The 21,427-nt window shown below is 33.1% G+C and overlaps 3 protein-coding genes across 3 annotated transcripts; 1 reads left to right on the top strand and 2 right to left on the bottom strand.

The window, feature by feature from the left end:
* The first annotated feature begins 915 nt into the window (after positions 1–915).
* Positions 916–2,517, top strand: LOC120270658 (heme chaperone HemW). The gene is made up of 2 exons (XM_039277716.1): positions 916–1,771; positions 1,855–2,517. Exons 1-2 carry the CDS (start codon positions 984–986, stop codon positions 2,438–2,440), a joined length of 1,374 nt encoding a protein of 457 aa, XP_039133650.1. The 5' UTR covers positions 916–983; the 3' UTR covers positions 2,441–2,517.
* Positions 2,518–3,194: 677 nt separating this feature from the next.
* Positions 3,195–8,481, bottom strand: LOC120270251. Its single transcript, XM_039277268.1, is given in 8 exon segments — positions 3,195–3,530; positions 3,803–3,876; positions 3,954–3,994; positions 4,685–4,804; positions 5,639–5,848; positions 5,939–6,023; positions 7,966–8,025; positions 8,378–8,481. Coding segments are annotated over 7 exon segments (690 nt in total). The 3' UTR covers positions 3,195–3,530; positions 3,803–3,806.
* Positions 8,482–9,899: 1,418 nt separating this feature from the next.
* Positions 9,900–15,913, bottom strand: LOC120270666. The gene is made up of 10 exons (XM_039277732.1): positions 15,766–15,913; positions 13,557–13,582; positions 13,340–13,424; positions 13,040–13,249; positions 12,085–12,204; positions 11,056–11,113; positions 10,900–10,973; positions 10,653–10,741; positions 10,501–10,574; positions 9,900–10,235 (listed from the first exon to the last, which is right to left on the bottom strand). The coding sequence occupies exons 1-9, from the start codon at positions 15,844–15,846 to the stop codon at positions 10,505–10,507; spliced, it is 813 nt and encodes a 270-aa protein (XP_039133666.1). The 5' UTR covers positions 15,847–15,913; the 3' UTR covers positions 9,900–10,235; positions 10,501–10,504.
* Positions 15,914–21,427: the final 5,514 nt, after the last annotated feature.

Here is a 21,427-nt window from a genome sequence, read left to right as displayed (position 1 = left end):
ATATACCTATTAAATTTGATTATAAGTCAATTCGAGATTTTATAAAAAATAGTAATAAAGATTAAAGATAAACATGTCTTTTATAAAATTTATAAATTAATTATTAAATTTAAAGAGTACGTAAATAAATAAATATATTCTGTTTGTTATAGGAGCATGTGAATAATTTTCACATAAAAAATCACTTATACCAAGGAAAACTTTTTTTCCCTTAGATTGATCCAAATTTTTATTCAATTAATTATTAATAAATTAATTTTAATTAGTGTCATTTTATTATAAATAATATTATCTATCAACAATTAATGTTATAATATTAATTAATAACTATATTTTAATTAATTATACCAAGGAAAACTTTTTTTCCCTTAGATTGATCCAAATTTTTATTCAATTAATTATTAATAAATTAATTTTAATTAGTGTCATTTTATTATAAATAATATTATCCATCAACAATTAATGTTATAATATTAATTAATAAGTATATTTTAATTAATTATCTTATAAACTAATTATGTTTTCCATGTTATTCTTGGCAAAATAATTCATGGTCCATAATTTATCTCATGAGCAAGTTCTAATAAATTAAACACTTTATATCAAAGTTAAGAATTAAATACATATTGATATAAAAAATTATTTTTAATTTTTTTATATTTTTGAAAACTTGGGTAAATCACTGTGAGCCAAAAAGATTCAAACAAGTGAAGCCCCAACTCTGTTTTGAAAAAATATTTAATTTTAAATACCACAAATTATTTAAAAAACAGCATGATTTTTTTTTCCTTATCTATTTTCTATTTTTCTATTTTTATATTTTCCCCTATTTTACTAAATTCCAAAATTGTCCCTCTTTCTTATCACAACCCTTTGCTCTATAAAACACACAACCCTCACAACATTTCTCCCCACTGTTTTTTTCTCCTCTTCCATTTTTCCCCCTCAAATAAATAAATAAATAAATAAATAAAAAGTTTTAAATGTTGAGGTCGTTGAGACCAACATTTCTCCCGCCAATTCATTCCTTCAAAATCCCAAAACTACCCTTCATTCCCATGTCTTCCCTTCGTTGCCCATCAACCGTTTGTAGAAATGCCTCAACCAAAATCCAACCACCATCTACTCCAATCCCCTCCTCAGCATACATCCACCTCCCCTTCTGCCGCAAACGCTGCCATTACTGTGACTTTCCCATTGTTGCTCTTGGCTCTTCGCACTCTAACACCGCTACCGACGATCCCCGAATCACCAACTACACCAACCTCCTCCTTCAAGAAATCAACGCCACTGTAACCGACACAAACACTCCCTCCATCCCCCTCCAAACCATCTTCTTCGGCGGTGGCACGCCTTCACTTGTCCCGCCTCACCTTGTCTCGAATATCCTCGATAAGCTTCGTTGCAAATTTGGCATTGCACATAATGTTGAGATATCGATCGAGATGGATCCGGGCACGTTTGATGCTCACAAGTTGAATGAACTTGCTGAGCTCGGAGTGAACCGGGTGTCACTCGGCGTGCAAGCATTTCAAGAAGAATTGTTACGGGCGTGTGGCCGGGCACATGGTGTTAGAGAGGTCTATGAGGCAATTGACATTGTCACCGGTTGTACCGGATTGGAGAATTGGAGCATGGACCTTATTTCTTCATTGCCGCATCAGACCGAGGCAATGTGGGCAGAGAGCTTGAAGTGCGCTGTCAGTGCTCGGCCAACTCATGTTTCGGTCTATGATCTTCAGGTGGAGCAAGGCACCAAGTTTGGACAACTGTGAGTTTATTACGACGATATGCTAATCATGTTAATCCTTTTTGAATTCACTACCCAATCAAATGATTGCTTTATGAAAACAGATATAAACCCGGTGAGTTCCCACTCCCCTCGGACAATCAATCAGCAAACTTGTACAAGATGGCTTCAGAAACACTCAGAAATGCCGGTTACTCGCACTATGAGATCAGCAGTTACTGCAAGAGTGGCTATGAATGCAAGCACAATCAAACATACTGGCAGAACAAACCATTTTTCGGTTTCGGCCTGGGATCGGCAAGCTACATTAATGGTAATCGGTTTTCAAGGCCAAGAAGAATGAACGAATACACGGAATATGTACGAAAATTAGAAGATGGAATGATAAAACATGATAGAATTAATTGTGAAGCTAAAGACATGGCCATGGATGTCGTGATGCTTTCGCTTCGAACTGCGATCGGTTTAGATGTCGCGAGCTTTTGTCGGTTGTTTGGTGAGTGTCTTGCAGTGTCATTGTGCAAAGCATTTGAGCCATTTGTGGAGAGTGGGCATGTTGTGTTCATGGATGAGGAGAGAGTGAAGGTGAGTAATGGTAGCAGAGTTGCATTCATTAGGCTTAGTGATCCTGATGGTTTTTTGTTGTCCAATGAGTTGATCTCCATTGCATTCAGCGTGATATCTCCATGAGTTTTTATTAGTCTTAGATTGTATTTTTTTTTGTATCAAAGTTACATATTTTTTGTGGATTATTTACTAATTTGATGTTGTTTTATGGATTATTTTTGCTGTGAAATGATATAAATTTTGAGTTTATTGTAGTGTGTTTTTTTTTTTCCAAGGAACACCTCAATAGTTTATGATATTACAAACAATTGGGCAGACTGGTTAGTGCATTTTATTCCAGAAAACTCCCTAGATAGTATTAAAATTATACAAGAGTCCTTGTTCTTATGATAGTTTTACTATGACCACCTTAGTTTTCAGAAAATATTAAAATAAAGGTTTGTAATTGTGACAAGTTTACAAACTACACCTTACATGTCAAGAAATTATAGATTGGTCCTGATATTAAGTTCGCATAGAACACCTTTTAAAACCACACACAGGTCCTTGAGAATGTTTTTACATACATCACGCCAGAAATTATGAAATCATGGATGGTCCCTATATTTTGAAAGTTATGCATTAGTCCCTGTGACATTGTCAAGGAAAACTCCAAAGAACATCTATGTTTTTGTTTAGTTACAGATAAGTAAGACCAGTCCTGATATATCCAAAACACACTTTGTTTTTGGAAATAAAAAATTGGTCCTAATATTCTACATTACCATTATCCATATGTTTGTGAATTACTGCACAGTCCCTGTAGATAATTTATACAACACCCCTTACACCTTGGAGATAGAAGATCGGTCCTGAAATTTTTACAGAAAGCACCATATATCTCACAAATACTCCTTAGTAAACACTTCAAAGTTTATTTGACCATTATTTTCCAAACACTAATCCCAGAATAATTATAATATCACAAATAATAAGAGTAGTACAATGATAAAGTACAGTTTGGGGTGAGGATATTCTTTTTGATTGTCTACATTCTTGTAAAGCTGATGATGTCCTCCAAGTAATTGAAAGGTCAAGAGTGCAGGAACAGTGAACAAACTTCAGACTTTAACCCTTATAAATGTGCAGATTATATCAATGTCAACCTTTCTCTTGAGGAAAACTTGAGGATCATCCAGAAAAAAAATGGTGTCTGCTTCAAGATGATGGCAATCTGGTATGAGGTATCGACATCAGTTCAGTACACGCATACGGATGGTAATAAACTGTTAACTGTATGAATAACCAAGTGGCAATTACTTATATGCAATTGGTAGGCTAACCAATCAAAATCAGAGATTAGCAGTGGAGGAAAACAGATTAGATATTTTAGACAGAATTTTGAGCAAGAATTTAAGTTATGTTGATACCAAACCCTAGAAAGATGCATCAAATGGTGTCTAGGCGGAGATCCTAGATATTTTGTTACAAAGAAAGAGGCATTACCTAACTAGGAAGGTTTTGTTTTGCGCCCTGCTTTTGGAATGTGTTTCAAATTCTGTATTCCCTTCTTCATTTCTCTGCAGTTATTAAAAAAAATATATATGTAAATGCAATATTCAAGTAAATTAGCACCAATTAAAATCATGGTCCAGACCTTTGGTGCAAGAAAACCAAGAACAGGATGGTAAGATGTGGCTGAAAATGATGAATTAGGTGAGTGCTCTCTTCCTTGCAAAACTCGTCCAAAAGTGATTCTTGGTCACATAAATATAAATGAAAGCAGCACAACATGAATGCCTTTCAAAACTTTATTCTAATCTTGATATTCAAATTTATATACAACCCTTAATTCACCAAATATTTATTATTTTTCTTCTCTTAATATCTCAATCTTGAATACTAAAAAAGCTGCCTCCTCTCCTTTTCCTTAATTTTAACATCAGACTTTTATAATAAATAAAGGGAGTTTATGTTGTTCCATTATAAAATACACACAAATACTAGGATGACACTCATAGTTGGTGTTTCATTACCAATCAATGGAATTTTTATGGTTACCATTGTTGCAATGAATATTTCTACAAAAGATGAGAAAAATCATAGCATCTAATTTCTTGGACTTTTATGTACTTTTCCCAAGATTAGGTTTGCAGTTTTCACTTGCTAATAAAGCCTTAAAATTACATCAACGCAAGTCATAAAAGCTGAACTATCAAATATTCTACAGAACGGAAAGACAAAAAAGTTTCAATTGATGCTGAAGTCACCCATAATCTCATAAAAAAAGGTACCCCAAAAAAAAAAAAGACAAGACACCCATCAAAGAAAATATGGTAAGCAAAAGGAACAAGATATATATGTATGTTTATATATATACAAGACAACCTCACATTGGTGGCGATTCCTTGCAACAGCAGCGGGATTGCATTTCTTGGCCTTCTTCAACTCACTCATCTGGTCACAATGGAGAGCTCCACATAAATCCGCCAAGCATCGACCATGAGTCTGCATTGAAAATATTTATTGTTATAAATTCAATATAAATTGCAGTAAAAATAAAAGCTTACATTATGAATTGGAATTGGCATATCATGCAACCTTCTATGTTAATTAGTGCTCAAAGTTTCACATAGAGACAATGTACCTAATAGGATAAAAATAAGAATACAATTGATTTTTGATGTAAGCTAAAGAAGTAATGTCAGACACAGTTAAAATGTTGAAGGACTTGAGTTGATTGTTTTTGCCAAAAAAAGCAAGAACGAAGTAACTATAGATCAAGTGCGAACAATGCTTGAGATGTTCAACAAATCAACATAGTAGATATAACCATGAGTCTATGGCAAGGAAGGAGAAAATTTTGAAAAACCAAAGATAGAATGTTACTAACAAAAGCCCATAATTCAATTTTTTATGTAATTTATGAATCAGGGTGAAAAGACCTTAATTTCAATACTTATTGAAGAACTTATGCACCCACTTCAGAAACTTTTTGCACCTTAAAGTAGATAGTCAAAGTATAACTCTAAGCTTTAGCTTCAATTTCTAAGATTCAGGATGGAATGAATCAACTAAAACAATATTGCCTTTCTAGGTATAATGTTATTGTAGAATAAAACCAAAATGACTAGGAGATTGATCATAAAACCAGCCTTGGTAGATATTCTTTGGCATCATTAATCACAAGAACTTATGTGCACTGCTCTACCAATTGACAAATACATCTAATTAAAATTCTCATCAGTAAGGTATCAAGTTCAATATTAATGCATTTGTAATTAATCTGAAACATGAGAAGCAAAAGTATATTTTGCATTGTAAGTTAAAAGTGAAAGATACATTATTTAGCAAAACATAGTGTCTGTTATCAAAGTGCTGATCAAGAAACTTCTCTGCACGAAAGCTTTTCTTACAAAGCCCACACCGCCATTCATTTGTGTCCACATGAACCTTGTGCTGCTCTTGTTATCAGAACATGTCATTATTGGGATGAAGCCTACACTTGCTTGGAAGTTGATACTCTTCTTGATCGATAAAAGGCATTAAATACTGCATCATCAATAAGACAGCAGAGATGTTGAACAATAAAATTTAGAAAAATTGTCATAACGGAAGACCAAAATCATACTTTGCCCATACCTCTTCAATAATCTGCCAGGCTACCCTACTCCTTTCTCTAGAACAATGCACTTCATGATTATGTGGAATTTCTTGTGTCAAAGTTCTGAAGATAACACAAAAATAAATTTCAGTGACCAATGTGTATCTGATATAACTAAATGGTTGATCACATGATAACTGTCATTTTGTACTCAAAATTGATGATATTCCTTAAGGAAACAGTATAATTCCAAGATTTTCCATGCTTAGGGAAGTTAAGCAGATTGTTTCATCAATTTTTCTAAGTTTCTTTCTCAAGAATAGAATATAGACTAAACAAAATGCGAGTATTTTTCAGATAACAATTCAGGTCAATTGAAAATGCATTTTCTTTCCGAAGTAGTTAGCATTGGATGTCAATGTTCTTACCACCTTCCTGATTTTAAGCAAAACATTTCAAAATGTTACCATAAAAAAATCTCAAGACCTCAATAAATTTTGGCATATCAAATGATGCTTAATGAGAAAGAAGCCTTTCAATAGGAGAAAGAAAAAAATATGAAGAACAAGAACATTAAGTATTTGGAACGCATAACCTTCCGCATGCTACCTCCTCAAATATTTTGAGTAGATAGTTTGTTATACTCATTTATCAAGAGATAAATTAAACAAATCAGGATGCCACATTTTCAAACTACATTGTCACCGCAAACTTGACTTCTAGAAAATAGAATGCTATTATTCAACAGAACATTTTTTATGGTTACAGGTTTAGTCCTCTAATAAACTATAGAGATACAGAATATTTGTTTCTATCATCAATGCAAACATTTTCTTTAGCGACTAAGATAACACGCATGAAAATTTCCAAGGAAAAATTTGAGATAATCAATATACATAGAAAACTGAATAAAAACCAAAAGATGAAGATTAAATTATAAAACAGGATCCATATTCTATAATTGCATAAAGCTCAATCAAAAAAGCACAGGAGCTTGACTAAAAGCACTTATTAATTAACCCCAATGGTATGACGAAAGATATCAACTGGAGGCGACAAAATAGAAGTGACTAAACATATTGACGTCTTTAAAACAAACGGAAAGATGCAATGCTGCTTCATCATTTCAAGACTTAGCCTGATTTGTGTACTGATATTGGTTTAAACAAACATAAAATATATCCAAGACTAGATTTGGTAAATTTCCCTTGAACTGTGCAAATGTTTGATTATCTTATTAAGTCCTAGTTTTGCATAGTTTAGAATCATCTACCAGATTGACAAATAACACCTCTAAAACTGGTCTAGAATTGATGATTCTTCAGGTGTATAAGGTAAAAGGAAATATAGATGCTGTTCAATGAAAAGATCGACTCTATTGAGATTTTTATTAGTTCTAACCATCTGAGTCAATTTATGCACACAATTTGGTCATCCCAAATTCTTACCAATTATTACATAAAAAGAAAATGCTCACCAAAAGGTAACCCATCCATTATCCACGAACTTATTTATCCTAAGGAAAGATTATTTTCCATAACATATAAGATCTCTTATCAAAACTAAACACTCCAAACACAAATGAGAAGCTTTTTCGATACTAAGTAATTCAATAAGTTAAGCCCAAGTATATTAATACCAAAGATCTCTCAAAAAATTAATAAATTCCTCTTCGAAATCTCAACAGTTCCAGTAGATTAAACCCTGAAATCTTCATAAGTCACCATAGGCATCAATCAAATCCCCACTGCAAAGGCTAACAATCTATAACAGAAAAATTCATAAATGATTAATAACCAACACTCCCTTAAGTCCACTAATTTCCTAAAATTCAAGAAAATTCCACCAATCTAAGTAACTGGTCGCTGACACTCCCAAAGAATTGGCTCCCATGTTACACAGAAATCACAAGGAAAAACATCTAAAAACAATGCAAGATTACTTTCCGACCGCAATCAAACATTTTCTCCTATCATTGACAGACATCTCAGGACAGCAAAAAACCGATTCAGGAATTGAAAGAAAAAAAAAGAAAAGAAGAGAACAAGAAGAAAGGGAGGATTACCTGAGAATCTCGATAAAAACAGAGCGCGGAAGAGAAGACGAGATGGAAGAAGAAGGCGATCTTCAGCATAGGGCATCCCATTCCTCTGAGGGAGGAGGAGGAGAAAGAACAGCGTGCAAGGGTTTCAAATTCAACACTGTTTGGAATTCCTGGCAACTTGCATTTATGTCCCTGAACTTTTTTGTTTTTAGAAACACTCTATTTACTGATTTATATTCTGTTTGGCTACAAAATAAAAAAAAAATATGACATAATTTTATTGTGTGGGAAGTGCAAGTGATTATTATAGAAATTATGTCATACAGAATGAGTGTTTGGTTAACAAAATAAAAAAAATATTATGGAGACTGGACGATCGACTACCAGACTGCCGGTGGACTAGTGGCCGGTCGCTGGAGATCGACCGGACCACTGGCCGATGGTCGGACCACCGGTGACTGGTCGTCGGAGGCCAACCGGTAGGCCACCAGACTGCTGGTGGACTAGTGGCCAACCGCCGAAGGTCGGCCAGACCATTGGTGGACAGCCGGTGTGTCACCGGAGGCCGGCCGGACCGGTGCCGGTCATCGGAGATTGGTTGGATCGCCGGTGGTCAGTCGCCGGAGGCTAGCCGGACCGATGGCCGGAGGGCTAGCCCGGACTCGATGGCCGGGTCTACTGAGGTTGGCCGGGACCGTTGGTGGACCGATGCTGATGGGCTGGATAAAAAAAGAAGAGACTTTTCGAATGAGTAAAAATATTCCACTCTTAATAGAATATTTTTTTATGCCATAATACCTATATTATGCTATAATTTTATACTATAAAATAAGTACCCAAACATGGCATAATTCTCAGAAAATGTTAAATTATGCCATATTATACGGATTATACCATAATTTCTAACTATCCAAAGATGCCCTAGTTTTTTATATATTTTGAATACAACAATACAGTAAGATTATAAAAAAAATAAAACAAAAGAAATAAATTAAAAAAAAAAGAATAAGAGAAGAACTATATCCAACCAATAAAGAATACTCAAAATCATAAAAGAAGAAAATGCTCAAAATCATAAGAAAAGAACTATTATCCAAATAGCAAAGAATGCTCAAAATCATAAGAGAAGAACTACATCCAGACAGCAAAGACTGCTTAAAATCATAAGAGAAGAACTACATCAAGACAGCAAAAATTCTCAAAATCATAAGAGAAGAACTACATCCAAACAGCAAAGAATGCTCAAAATCATAAGAGAGGAACTATTAACCAAATAGCAATCATAAGAGAAGAACTACATCCAGACAGGAAAAATTCTCAAAATCATAAGAGAAAAACTACATCCAGACAGCAAAAATTCTCAAAATCATAAGAGAAGAACTATTATCCAAATAGCAAAGAATGCTCAAAATCATAAGAGAAGAACTAGACAGCAAAAATTCTCAAAATTATAAGAGAAGAACTATATCCAGACAGCAAAGAATGCTCAAAATCATAAGAGAAGAACTATTATCCAAATAGCAAAAATGCTCAGACTCATAAAAGAAGAACTACATCCAGACAGCAAAGAATGCTCAAAATCATAAGAGAAGAACTACATCCAGACAGCAAAAAATGCTTAAAATCATATAAGTTGTTAGGGGTTTGCCAGTAATACAAAAGTGAAAAGGACTGCGGAAGTCACTGTAGCAATATTTTGAAAGTTATGCATTAGTCCTTGTGACATTGTCAAGGAAAACTCCAAAGAACATCTATGTTTTTGTTAAGTTAGACCAGTCCTGATATATCCAAAACACACTTTGTTTTTGGAAATAAAAAATTGGTCCTAATATTCTACATTACCATTATCCATGTGCTTGTGAATTACTGCACAGTCCTTGTAGATAATTTATACAACACCCCTTACAACTTGGAGATTGAAGATTGGTCCTGAAATTTTTACAGAAAGCACCATATATCTCACAAATACTCCTTAGTAAACACTTCAAAGTTTATTTGACCATTATTTTCCAAACACTAATCCCAGAATAATTATAATATCACAAATAATAAGAGTAGTACAATGCTAAAGTACAGTTTGGGGTGAGGATATTCTTTTTGATTGTCTACATTCTTGTAAAGCTGATGATGTCCTCCAAGTAATTGAAAGGTCAAGAGTGCAGGAACAGTGAACAAACTTCAGACTTTAACCCTTATAAATGTGCAGATTATATCAATGTCAACCTTTCTCTTGAGGAAAACTTGAGGATCATCCAGAAAAAAAATAGTGTCTGCTTCAAGATGATGGCAATCTGGTATGAGGTATAGACATCAGTTCAGTACACGCATACGGATGGTAATAAACTGTTAACTGTATGAATAACCAAGTGGCAATTACTTATATGCAATTGGTAGGCTAACCAATCAAAATCAGAGATTAGCAGTGGAGGAAAACAGATTAGATATTTTAGACAGAAATTTGAGCAAGAATTTAAGTTTACCAAACCTTAGAAAGATGCATCATATGGTGTCTAGGCGGAGATACTAGATATTTTGTTACATAGAAAGAGGCATTACCTAACTAGGAAGGTTTTGTTTTGCGCCCTGCTTTTGGAATGCGTTTCAAATCCTGTATTCCCTTCTTCATTTCTCTGCAGTTATTAAAAATATATATATATGAAAATGCAATATTCAAGGAAATTAGCACCAATTAAAATCATGGTCCAGACCTTTGGTGCAAGAAAACCAAGAGATAGAATACAGGTAGCAACATCAGTGTCAGCACACAAATTGCAAGGTAAAATACACTTGACTGCTTCTGCACAGATGAAATAATTTATTGGTCATCAGTAACCACTTGTCAGGAGGAAGAAAAGAAGTACCAAGCAATGCAATAGTTGGGTCAACCTAGCCTCTACTATAACAGAAAATCTACTTTCTTCAATATTAAGTTAAATTGAAATTGCAGAGCATTACCTTGCCGCCTCTGGAGAAAGGTTTTTGCTTCCCATTACATGTGTGAGCATCACAAAATTGACGGAGGAACAGTTCTGCAAATTCAATAAATTTAAGTTGACTACAAAATCAGAGGAAGACAAATGCATTTTGTGAGCAAGACAAATCAAAATTTACCATGAAGATGACTTGCGGATTGTCCTTGACTAACAGGAAAACAACTATCAGCAAGTCCCTGAAACAAGGATTGAAAAGTGAGTCAGAGAACCACCAACAAAACAAGTTGCACAATTTGCCTACATATATCATATTTCTAACTACCAGTTGGATCTTTCCACAGCCAACCATGTAAAACTCAGGCTGGTTTGTCGCCTAGCCTGTTTACATGCTTATTTGCGGCTTCTAAAAAAAGGGCAGGTATTCCTGAATAATTTCAGTGAACATTTAAGTTAGATTAATAGGACTATTCACACAAAGATGCATGCCCATTAGTGTTCCATTGAGGACCAGCAGGAAGGTAAGATGTGGCTGAAAATAATGAGTTAGGTTTGAGTGCTCTCTTCCTTGCAAAACTTATCCAAAGGTGATTCTTGGTCACATAAACAAAAATGAAAGCAGCACAACATGAATGGATATCAAAACTTTATTCTGATCTTGAATCTTGATATTCAAATTTATATTCAGCCATTAATTCACCTAAGATTTATTATTTTTCTTCTCTTAATATTTCAAGCTTGAATACTAAAAATGCCACCTCCTCTACTTTTCCTAAATTTTAACACAGGCTTTCATAATAAACCAAGGGAATTTATGTTGTTCCATTACAAAATACACACAAATACTAGGATGACACTCATAGTTGGCGTTTCATTGCCTTTACAGTCACCATTGTTGCAATGAATATTTCTACAAAAGATGAGAAAAATCATAGGATCTAATTTCTTTTTCTTTTATGTACTTATCCCAAGATCAGGTTTTCAGTTTTCGCTTGCTATTAAAACCTAAAAATTACATCAACGCAAGTCATAAAAGCTGAACTATCTCATATTCTACAGAATGGAAAGACAAAAAAGTTTCAAATGATGCTGAAGCCACCCATAATCTCGTACCAAAAAAAGAAAAGAAAAAAAGAAGACACCATCAAAGAAAATAAGGTAAGCAAAAGGAACATGATATATATGTATGTGTATATATATACAAGACAACCTCACATTGGTGGCGATTCCTTGCAACAGCAGCGGGATTGCATTTCTTGGCCTTCTTGAACTCACTCATCTGGTCACAATGGAGACCTCCACATAAATCCGCCAAGCATCGACCATGAGTCTGCATTGATTTATTGTTTTAAATTCAATATAAGTCGTAGTAAAAATAATAGCTTACATTTTGAATTTGAAATGGCATATCATGCAACCTTCTATGTTAATTAGTGCTCAAAGTTTCAACAGTCTATTCCTCACACAGAGACAATGTATCTAATAGGATTAATACAAGAATACAATTGATTTTTGATGTAAGATAAAGAAGTAATGTCAGATATAGTTAAATGTTAAAGGACTTGAGGTAAATGTTTTTGCCAAAAAAATGCAAGAAAGAAGTAACTATAGATCCAGTGTGAACGATGCTTGAGCTGTTCGAGAAATCAACATAGTAGATATTACTATCAGTCTATGGCAAGGAAGGAGAAAATTTTGAAAAATCAAAGATAGAATGTTAGCCCATTATTCAATTTTTGTTGTAATTCATGAATCAAGGTGGAAAAACTTTAATATCAAAATTTATCCAAGAACTTATGCACCCATTTCAAAAACTTTTTGCATCTTAAAGTAAATAGTCAAGGTATAACTCTAAGCTTTAGCTTCACTTTCTAAGATTCAGTACGGAATGAATCAACTAAAACAATATTCCCTTTCCTGGTATAATGCTATTGTAGAATAAAACCAAAATGACAAGGAGAGTGATCATAAAACCGGTCTTGGTAGATATTCTTTGGCATCATTAATCTCCAGAACTTATGTGCACTGCTCTACCAATTAACAAATACATCAAATTAAAATTCTCATCAGTAATGTATCAAATTCATTATTAATGCATTTGTAATTAATCTGAAACATGAGAAGCAAAAGCATATTTTGTATTGTAAGTTAAAAGTGAAAGATACATTATTTAGCAAAACATAGTGTCTGTTATCAAAGTGCTGATCAAGAAACTTCTCTGCACGAAAGCTTTTCTTACAGAACCCACACCGCCATTCATTTGTGTCCACATGAACCTTGTGCTGCTCTTGTTCACGGAACATGTCATTATCGGGATGAAGCCTACACTTGCTTGGAAGTTGATATTCTTCTTGATCCACAAAGGGCATTAAATACTGCATCATCAATAAGACAGCAGAGATGTCAAACAATGAAATTAAGAAAAATTGGCATAACAGAAGGCCAAAATTATACTTTGGCCATACCTCTTCAATAATCTGCCAGGCTACCCTACTCCTTTCTCTAGAACAATGCACTTCATGATTATGTGGAATTTCTTGTGTCAAAGTTCTGAAGATAATACAAAACTAAATTTCAGTGACTACTGTATATCTGATATAACTAAATGATTGATCACATTATAATTGTCATTTTGTACTCAAAATTGATGATATTCCTTAAGGAAACAGTATAATTCGCTACCTGGCCCCAGAGGCTTGTTCAAATCCCTATAGAACAAGAGCAAAAAAGTAACATGTGAGAGACAGAAAACGGACAAAGAATGATAGAACATTGTACATACAGAAACCATGTCACCACAGTCATAAAACAATAGATAAAGCATAAAAATATTCATTATTTGTTCAAAATAGTAATGGTCCTATGTGAGAGGCTTAATCAAAGATAGATAATATATGGTATCTTTATGATGTATTTCTCTCAACCATAAACAAGACACAAGCACTACGGGCAGTCTAGAAAGAAGAAAATAAAGGTCCTTACGAAGATAATGAACATTTCTTCCTTGTAATTTATATCAGAAGTAGACTACTATTAAACTTGCCATGTGAAATTAGGAAAGAACTTTTTTAGCAACTTTAGATAAACTTTAAGACCATTTATTCTCCATGCTTAGTTAAGTTAAGCTGATTGTTTCATCAATTTTTCTTAAGTTTCTTTCTCAATAATAGAATATAGTCTAAACAGAAAGAGAGATTGGAGTATTTTTTAGATAACAATCAAGGTCAATTGAAAATGCATTTTCTTTCCAAAGTAGTTAGCATGAGATGTCACTGTTCTTACCACCTTCTGGATTCTAAGCAAAACAGTTCAAAAATGCTACCATCAAAAAATCTCAAGACCTAAATATATTTAGGCATGTCAAATGATGCTTAATGAGAAAGAAGCCTTTCAATTGGAGAAAGAAAATATATATATATGAAGAACAAGTACATTAAGTATTTGGAACGCATAACCTTCCGCAAGCTACCTCTTCAAATATTTTAAGTAGATAATTTGTTATATTCATTTATCAAGTGATAAATTAAATAAATCAGGTTTCCACATTTTCAATTTACATTGTTACAGCAAACTTTACTCCTAGAACATAGGATGATATTATTCAGCAGAATATTTCTTATGGTCACAGGTTTAGTCCTCTAATAAACTACGGAGATACAGAATATTTGTTTCTATCATCAGTGCAAACATTCTCTTTAGGGACTATGATAGCACATATAAAAATTTGCAAGGAAGGATTTGAGATAATCATATACATACAAAACTGAATAAAAACCAAAAGATGAAGCTTAAATTATAAAACAGGATCCATAATCTATAATTGCATAAATCTCAATCAAAAAAGCACAGGAGCTCGACTAGAAGCACTTATTAATTAACCCCAATGGTTTGACAAAAGACATCAGCTGGAGGCGACAAAGTAGAAGTGACTAAACATATTGACGTCTTTGAAACAAACGGAAAGAAGCAATGCTACTACATCATTTCAAGACCTAGCCTGATTTGTGTGCTGATATTGGTTTAAACAAACATAAAATATATACAATACTAGATTTGGTAAACTTCTCTTGAACTGTGCAAATGTTTGATTAATTTATTAAGTCCTAGTTTTGCATAATTTAGGATCAACTACCAGCTTGATAAATAACACCTCTATAACTAGTCTAGGATACATGATTCTTCAGATTTATCAGGTAAAAGGAAATGTAGATGCTGTTCCATGAAAAGATTAACTCTATTGAAAATATTTATTAGGTCTAAGTGTCTAACCATTTAAGTCAATATATGGACACAATTTGGTCATCCCAAATTCTGACCAATTATTACATAAAAATAAAATGCTCACCAAAAGGTAACCCATTCATTATCCATGAACTTATTTATCCTAAAGAAAGATTATTTTCCATGAAATATAAGATCTCTTATCAAAATTAAACACCCCAAACACAAAGGAGAAGCTTTTTCAATACTGAGTAATTCAATAAGTTAAACCCAAGTATATTAATACCAAAGATCTCTCAAAAAATTGATAAATTCCTCTTCAGAATAAGCGGTTACAGTAGTTTAAACCCTGAAATCTTCATTAGTCACCATAGGCATCGATCAAATCCCCACTGCAAAGGCCAACAATCCATAACAGCAAAATTCATAAACAATCAACAGCCAACACACCCTAAAGTTCACTAATTTCCTAAAATTCAGGAAAACTCCACCAATCCAAGTCAAATGCTGGTCGCTGCCTCTGCCAAAGAATTGGCTCCCATGTTTCGCACAAAATTACAAGGAAAAACATCGCAAAACAGTGAAATATCACCTTCTGACCGCAATCAAACACTTTCTCCGATCATTGACGTCTCAGGACAGCAAAAACCGATTCAAGAAAGAGGATTACCTGAGAATCTCGAGAAATACAGAGCGCGGAAGAGAAGAAGAGATGGAAGAAGAAGGCGATCTTCAGCATCGGGCATCCCATTGCTCTGAGGGAGGAGGAGAAAGAGCAGAGTACAAGGGTTTCAAATTCACTGCTTGCTTTTCTAATTATTTTTGTATTTATGCCCCTGAACTTTTTGTTTCTAAACACAGACTTGTATTTTATTTTATTTTTTCCAGGAATTTGTATATATCCAGCTTTAAAAAAATTCTGAAATTCTATACATATCCTCATAATTTTTTTATATATTTTGAATACAAAAAATCATAAATAACTTTATATCTTAGAATATAATATTTATACATACAAAAGAAATAAATTAGACTAGAGAGAGAAGGACTACGACCAGGTCGAGAAGAATAGCATGAGATCAATCAAACATATTAAAAAATCCTCAAAATAGAGTGAAATAATCGTGAAAACTATATGTCATTCATATGAAAATATCGTGATTGGAAAAAACAATCTAGCTAATTAACTCCCTTCGACTTCCATTTAAGAAATGAAACAGAAAAACAAGCTAATCATCTACTTCACCAACTAATCATTTTCTTGAACAATGCTTTCCCACGCCCTTTCAAACACTTCATCCCATGGTTACCTCTGTTCTGGATTGGCAACCGTAGGCAGGGAAAGTCATGGGGATGCAGCAAAGGGCTACACCGAGACTCTGTATACCCAAGTAGATTATGGAAATAGTTGATGAGAAGCGGGCAGCACCACCGGCTATCCATAGACCCAAGGAGGCGCAAGGGTGGAAGGGAGCCAGTTGCCCAATTAGAGGTCCATGCTGTGAGAGACTGCCCTCCTTGAGAGCGACAGTTGTCCCCCTAGGACTAGCTCAACACAAATCATGTATTGTATAGTAACCGTGTAATTTGCCTTCTTTAAGATTCGAACCAGCTTTTAAGGAGAGCGCCTCTCACCAAGTAGACAAATGTCACTCTTCAGAGATTGTCCTCTGCAGAGGGACAACTGACACATTTACCAAATTGCACAGTAGTCACGAAATTCACCTTCTTCAAGGTTCGAACCCACGACCTACTGTTTGTCTCGCTCTTTCGGCGAGCGCCTCTCATCAAGTGTTTCTGTCAGTCTGTAGAGAGCAGTCTCTCGCAAAAAAGGTGTATGCCTTTTCAAAATTGTTACACTTGCCACCTCAACACAATCTAGGTATTGTGCAGTAATCTCCAGATTCGTCCCCTCTTGGGATTGAACCCACGATCTTACCTTTTTGTCTCACTCTGAGGAGGCCAGTCTCTCACACATGCAAGCTCCTAGACTAGTCTCTCATACATGCAGACTCTTGGGACTGGAGTATAGGGGCTGATGAGATAGAAGAATATCCTCCGATGGAGAAACCTCCAATCCCAAGGCCATTGAGCTAGCAGAGCGGATTTCTCCGGGAGAGCATACCAGTCAAATGGTCTATTATTCTCTCATCTCGGATGAATCTCAAGGGGAGGTGCAGGTGACACTATTGAATGAAGCTAAATTGAGTGAATGGCCAGTCTCTCACACATGCAAGCTCTTAGACTAGTCTCTCATACATGAGTATGGGGGCTGATGAGATAGAAGAATATCCTCCGATGGAGAAACCTCCAATCCCAAGGCCATTGAGCTAGCATAGCGGATTTCTCCGGGAGAGCATACCATTCAAATGGTCTATTATTCTCTCATCTCGGATGAATCTCAAGGGGAGGTGCAGGTGACACTATTGAATGAAGCTAAATTGAGTGAATGGCCAGTCTCTCACACATGCAAGCTCTTAGACTAGTCTCTCATACATGCAGACTCTTGGGACTGGAGTATAGGGGCTGATGAGATAGAAGAATATCCTCCGATGGTGAAACCTCCAATCCCAAGGCCATTGAGCTAGCAGAGCGGATTTCTCCGGGAGAGCATACCAGTCAAATGGTCTATTATTATCTCATCTCGGATAAACCTCAAGAGGTTCATCTGATCGATGTGAAGCTGTACCCATTCTTCTAGCCACTATGGCAACGGATGAAGCTCAGCAGATTAGAGGAACTAAAGTGGAGGTGCAGGTGACACTATTAAATGAAGCTAAATTGAGTGAATGGCAAGAGGTTAAAGACAATGGGTCATATTTTTAGTGCTTAATTAGTGAATGCATTGTGCCCTTGAAAGTTGTAATTACCACAAAACCATTCATTATTCACAAATTATTCAATAAACTTTAATATAAATTATTCTTATTTTTAATATAAAAATTTGAAATTAAAGTTCATTAATTTTTTTTATTTTCTACATTTTATTTATTTAACTATTTAATAAATATAGAACAACATTATTTTATGTCATTTTAATGTGTAATGTTTCATATGTTAACTATTACTATTCTATTATAAATCAAAGTTTTTTATTATATAAATAAATTTTTAGTTTTGGAAAAAAACTTTTCTTCATTTAGTTTTTAAATAAACCATGCACGGGGTTGTTACAATGTGAGACCCACAATATGAATATTAATATATTAGAATTTTATAAAAAATAATTATATAACAAATATATATTCAATTATTAATTGGAAATATTCTTTTTTTATAGAGTAAAACAAAAACAAAAATTTAAAAATTAATCTCAAATTTTATTTCTAAACAAGGCTTTTTCCCGGCTGATATTAAAGTTATGATATATAAATGAAGGATTGGAAACTCAACTAATTATTTATATACGGTTTAATATAATAAAAAAATCATATATATATTCTAAATACATATAGCTTATACACTGTTAAAGTATACTATTAAAAAAAATATTCACTGATTCCTCCCAAAATTTGACATGTATATCCTTTTACCCATGTAATTGACAAATTCCTAAACTACTCTTACCATTTAAGGTAATTAATTTTTTTTAAAATAACACATTTAGGTAAAATTCTTTTGAAGTGTGCAGCGTGTGCTCATGAAAAAAAACAAACAAACAAGCAAATAAAAAAAAAAACACACACACACAATAAAAATATAATCCATTAAAAATAATTTAAAAATTAGAAATTTTATCATTCAACTTGAGGAAGGAAAAAATCAATTAAAGATCACTAATAGATATTTTTATAATTGTATAGATTGACATTTAAGGATATTGGTATATAAGTAAATAAAAGTGCTTAATATGACTATATAAATAAATATGAATTATTCCAAAAACAGATTAGTAATTACCCATTTATATTTATTTTAAAAAATTACCCATTTATGTAGTTATATGAAAAAATTATATATATGTACCCCAAAAAACCTCAAAATTACATATCTACTTTTGTGAAAGTTGCCCAGTGTTATATATATATATATACATCTATTTATATGCCTAGTTAATTATTTCGCTAAATAATTAAATTATTATTTTATAAAACACATTGAAAACATTATTCTCTTAAGTATATGCGTGTGGATAAAATAATTATATAAATGAATAGCTTTGCAAAATATAAATTTATCTATAAATTATTATAGTTCAAAATATTAGTAGGGGTGGAAGTATATATATAAATTCTTTAGGTTAGTAGGGGTATGCATGTGAAAGAATCAACCATTTATTTAGATAGTTGTTTTTTAACACACCATGCATTTTGACCAATTATTTAAGTGACGAAGTTCTTGTTCAATTATTTTTAACAAAAAAATTTTATAAATTTTTCCTTCAATTATTTTTGGATAATTGTTTTCAATTGAGAAAAAAGTAAGGTAATATTGAAATTTAAAATCCCAACAAAAAAGGACAGGTTTAAATTTTGGTAAAATAAAAATAAACGTTGTCAACTCTTATTCAAATGGTATGGAGACAAAGATGTAAATAATAGTTAATTATAGAGAAGATAAATAAATAAATATATAAATATATAAATATATAAATATATATATATATATGGAAAAAGATCATCTAGGTAAGTCCCTAGATTTGAATTCTAGGGACGTTTTAAATCTTAACCATTGGATCATCATCCAATGGCTGATTGTCTATATAGACACTGTACATCTTTTTTTTACTGTTTATGATCACTGTACAGCACTGTCAAACGCGCGGTTTCTACAGTTCATAAGGATAAGAGCCGTCAGATTACCATCCGATGGCTATTATGGACATCCCTAGATTTAAAATCTAGGGACGTCCCTAGATGATGGGTCCTCTATATATATGTATATATATATATATTAATTAGAAACCTTGCATGAAAAAATTGCTATTGAAAGATTGTTTTTTATCTTATAAATGATTAAAAAAATAAAAGGTTTGGAATTTGTTGTGGAAAATTATTTAAATTAAAATTTGCAAATAACAACAATATTACTATTAATAACTTTTCCAATAATAAATTTTTTTATAAAATAAAATGCACCCTACCCCCTCTCTCTCTCTCTCTCTCTCTCTCTATATATATATATATATCGGTTTTATAAATTAATATATATAGTCTAACAACCAAAAGACTTATAGTCTAATATAATAGTACTTGACAAGATCATTAGTTCAAAACTTATTAAAAGCAATAATGGTAACGGGTCGACATCGGTTGTGTTTGTGGGTTCATAGCCCAGACCCTTCATCCCCGACTGAGAGTGTGTGGATTGGATGATTAAATTTCATCCCGTCATGGCGTCTCCCAAACCTATCTGATTAGCTTGTCCCTCTTGTTAAATCTAAAAACATAATATTCTAAAAAAAATATTATCAAAAATTTATTATGTGATTTGTTAATATTTTATAAATTACTTTATTTAGCATTTTTTAATCTATATTTTAGTTTTTAATTTTTTTATAAATTAATTTATATGATATAAAATTATATTTTTAAGTAGAATTTTTGTAAAAATTTATTATTTGACATTTAATTTTTATAAACTAAACTATAAATTAACATTTAAATAATTTTTTTTTAAAAATTATAAAATTTTTAATTAATTAATTAATTAATTTCTCTAATTCACTCCTAATCTTTAATTTCTGGCTCCGTTACCGGTGACAAGTGTTTTTAAATTTCCTTAAAACCTAACTAAGTGATATCAAGCACAACAATAAAATTTAAAAGACTAAAGTGATATTACGCACAACAATAAGTTCCCATTCAGTCATAATAGACTCTTGAGCTTTTAAGAATAAAATTGAGCTGGGATCTGAGCCCACCTTTTCAAGCTAATTTCAAACATAAGTTGCAGTCAAGTTGGGTCCAACTTAATTAAACTCTTAATCAAACTAGCCCCATTTAAAACATATAGTTAACCGTATATTGGTTTATCCAAATATGCTGAATGCCTCTTGTGACTTTTCTATTAAAATTAAATTTAAATGTGATGAGAACGAAAACAAGTAAAAAAAACTAATGACTTCTTAGTTTATTACCACCGGATTTTTTTTTGTATAATATGCTCACTCCTTGTCCAAAAAAATAGATTCGAACTTAACTCACATATAATGAGAGCATAGATGTATGGTGTTTGGTATCCGGATTGGGAGGGGATTGGTAATGGAATGATGCATTAATAGTGCTATGCCCATGTTTGGGTACACCACTAGGTAGTGGGAATGGGTTTGGAGAAGGCATAGAGGAGGCATCATCATATCCCCCAAAATTGGGTGTAATGAGAGAGGGATG

This window comes from Dioscorea cayenensis, chromosome 10, assembly GCF_009730915.1.
Source record: "Dioscorea cayenensis subsp. rotundata cultivar TDr96_F1 chromosome 10, TDr96_F1_v2_PseudoChromosome.rev07_lg8_w22 25.fasta, whole genome shotgun sequence".
NCBI lineage: Eukaryota > Viridiplantae > Streptophyta > Magnoliopsida > Dioscoreales > Dioscoreaceae > Dioscorea > Dioscorea cayenensis.
Note: the sequence above shows the minus strand (reverse complement) of the source record. Positions and strands in the feature narration are given on the sequence as shown.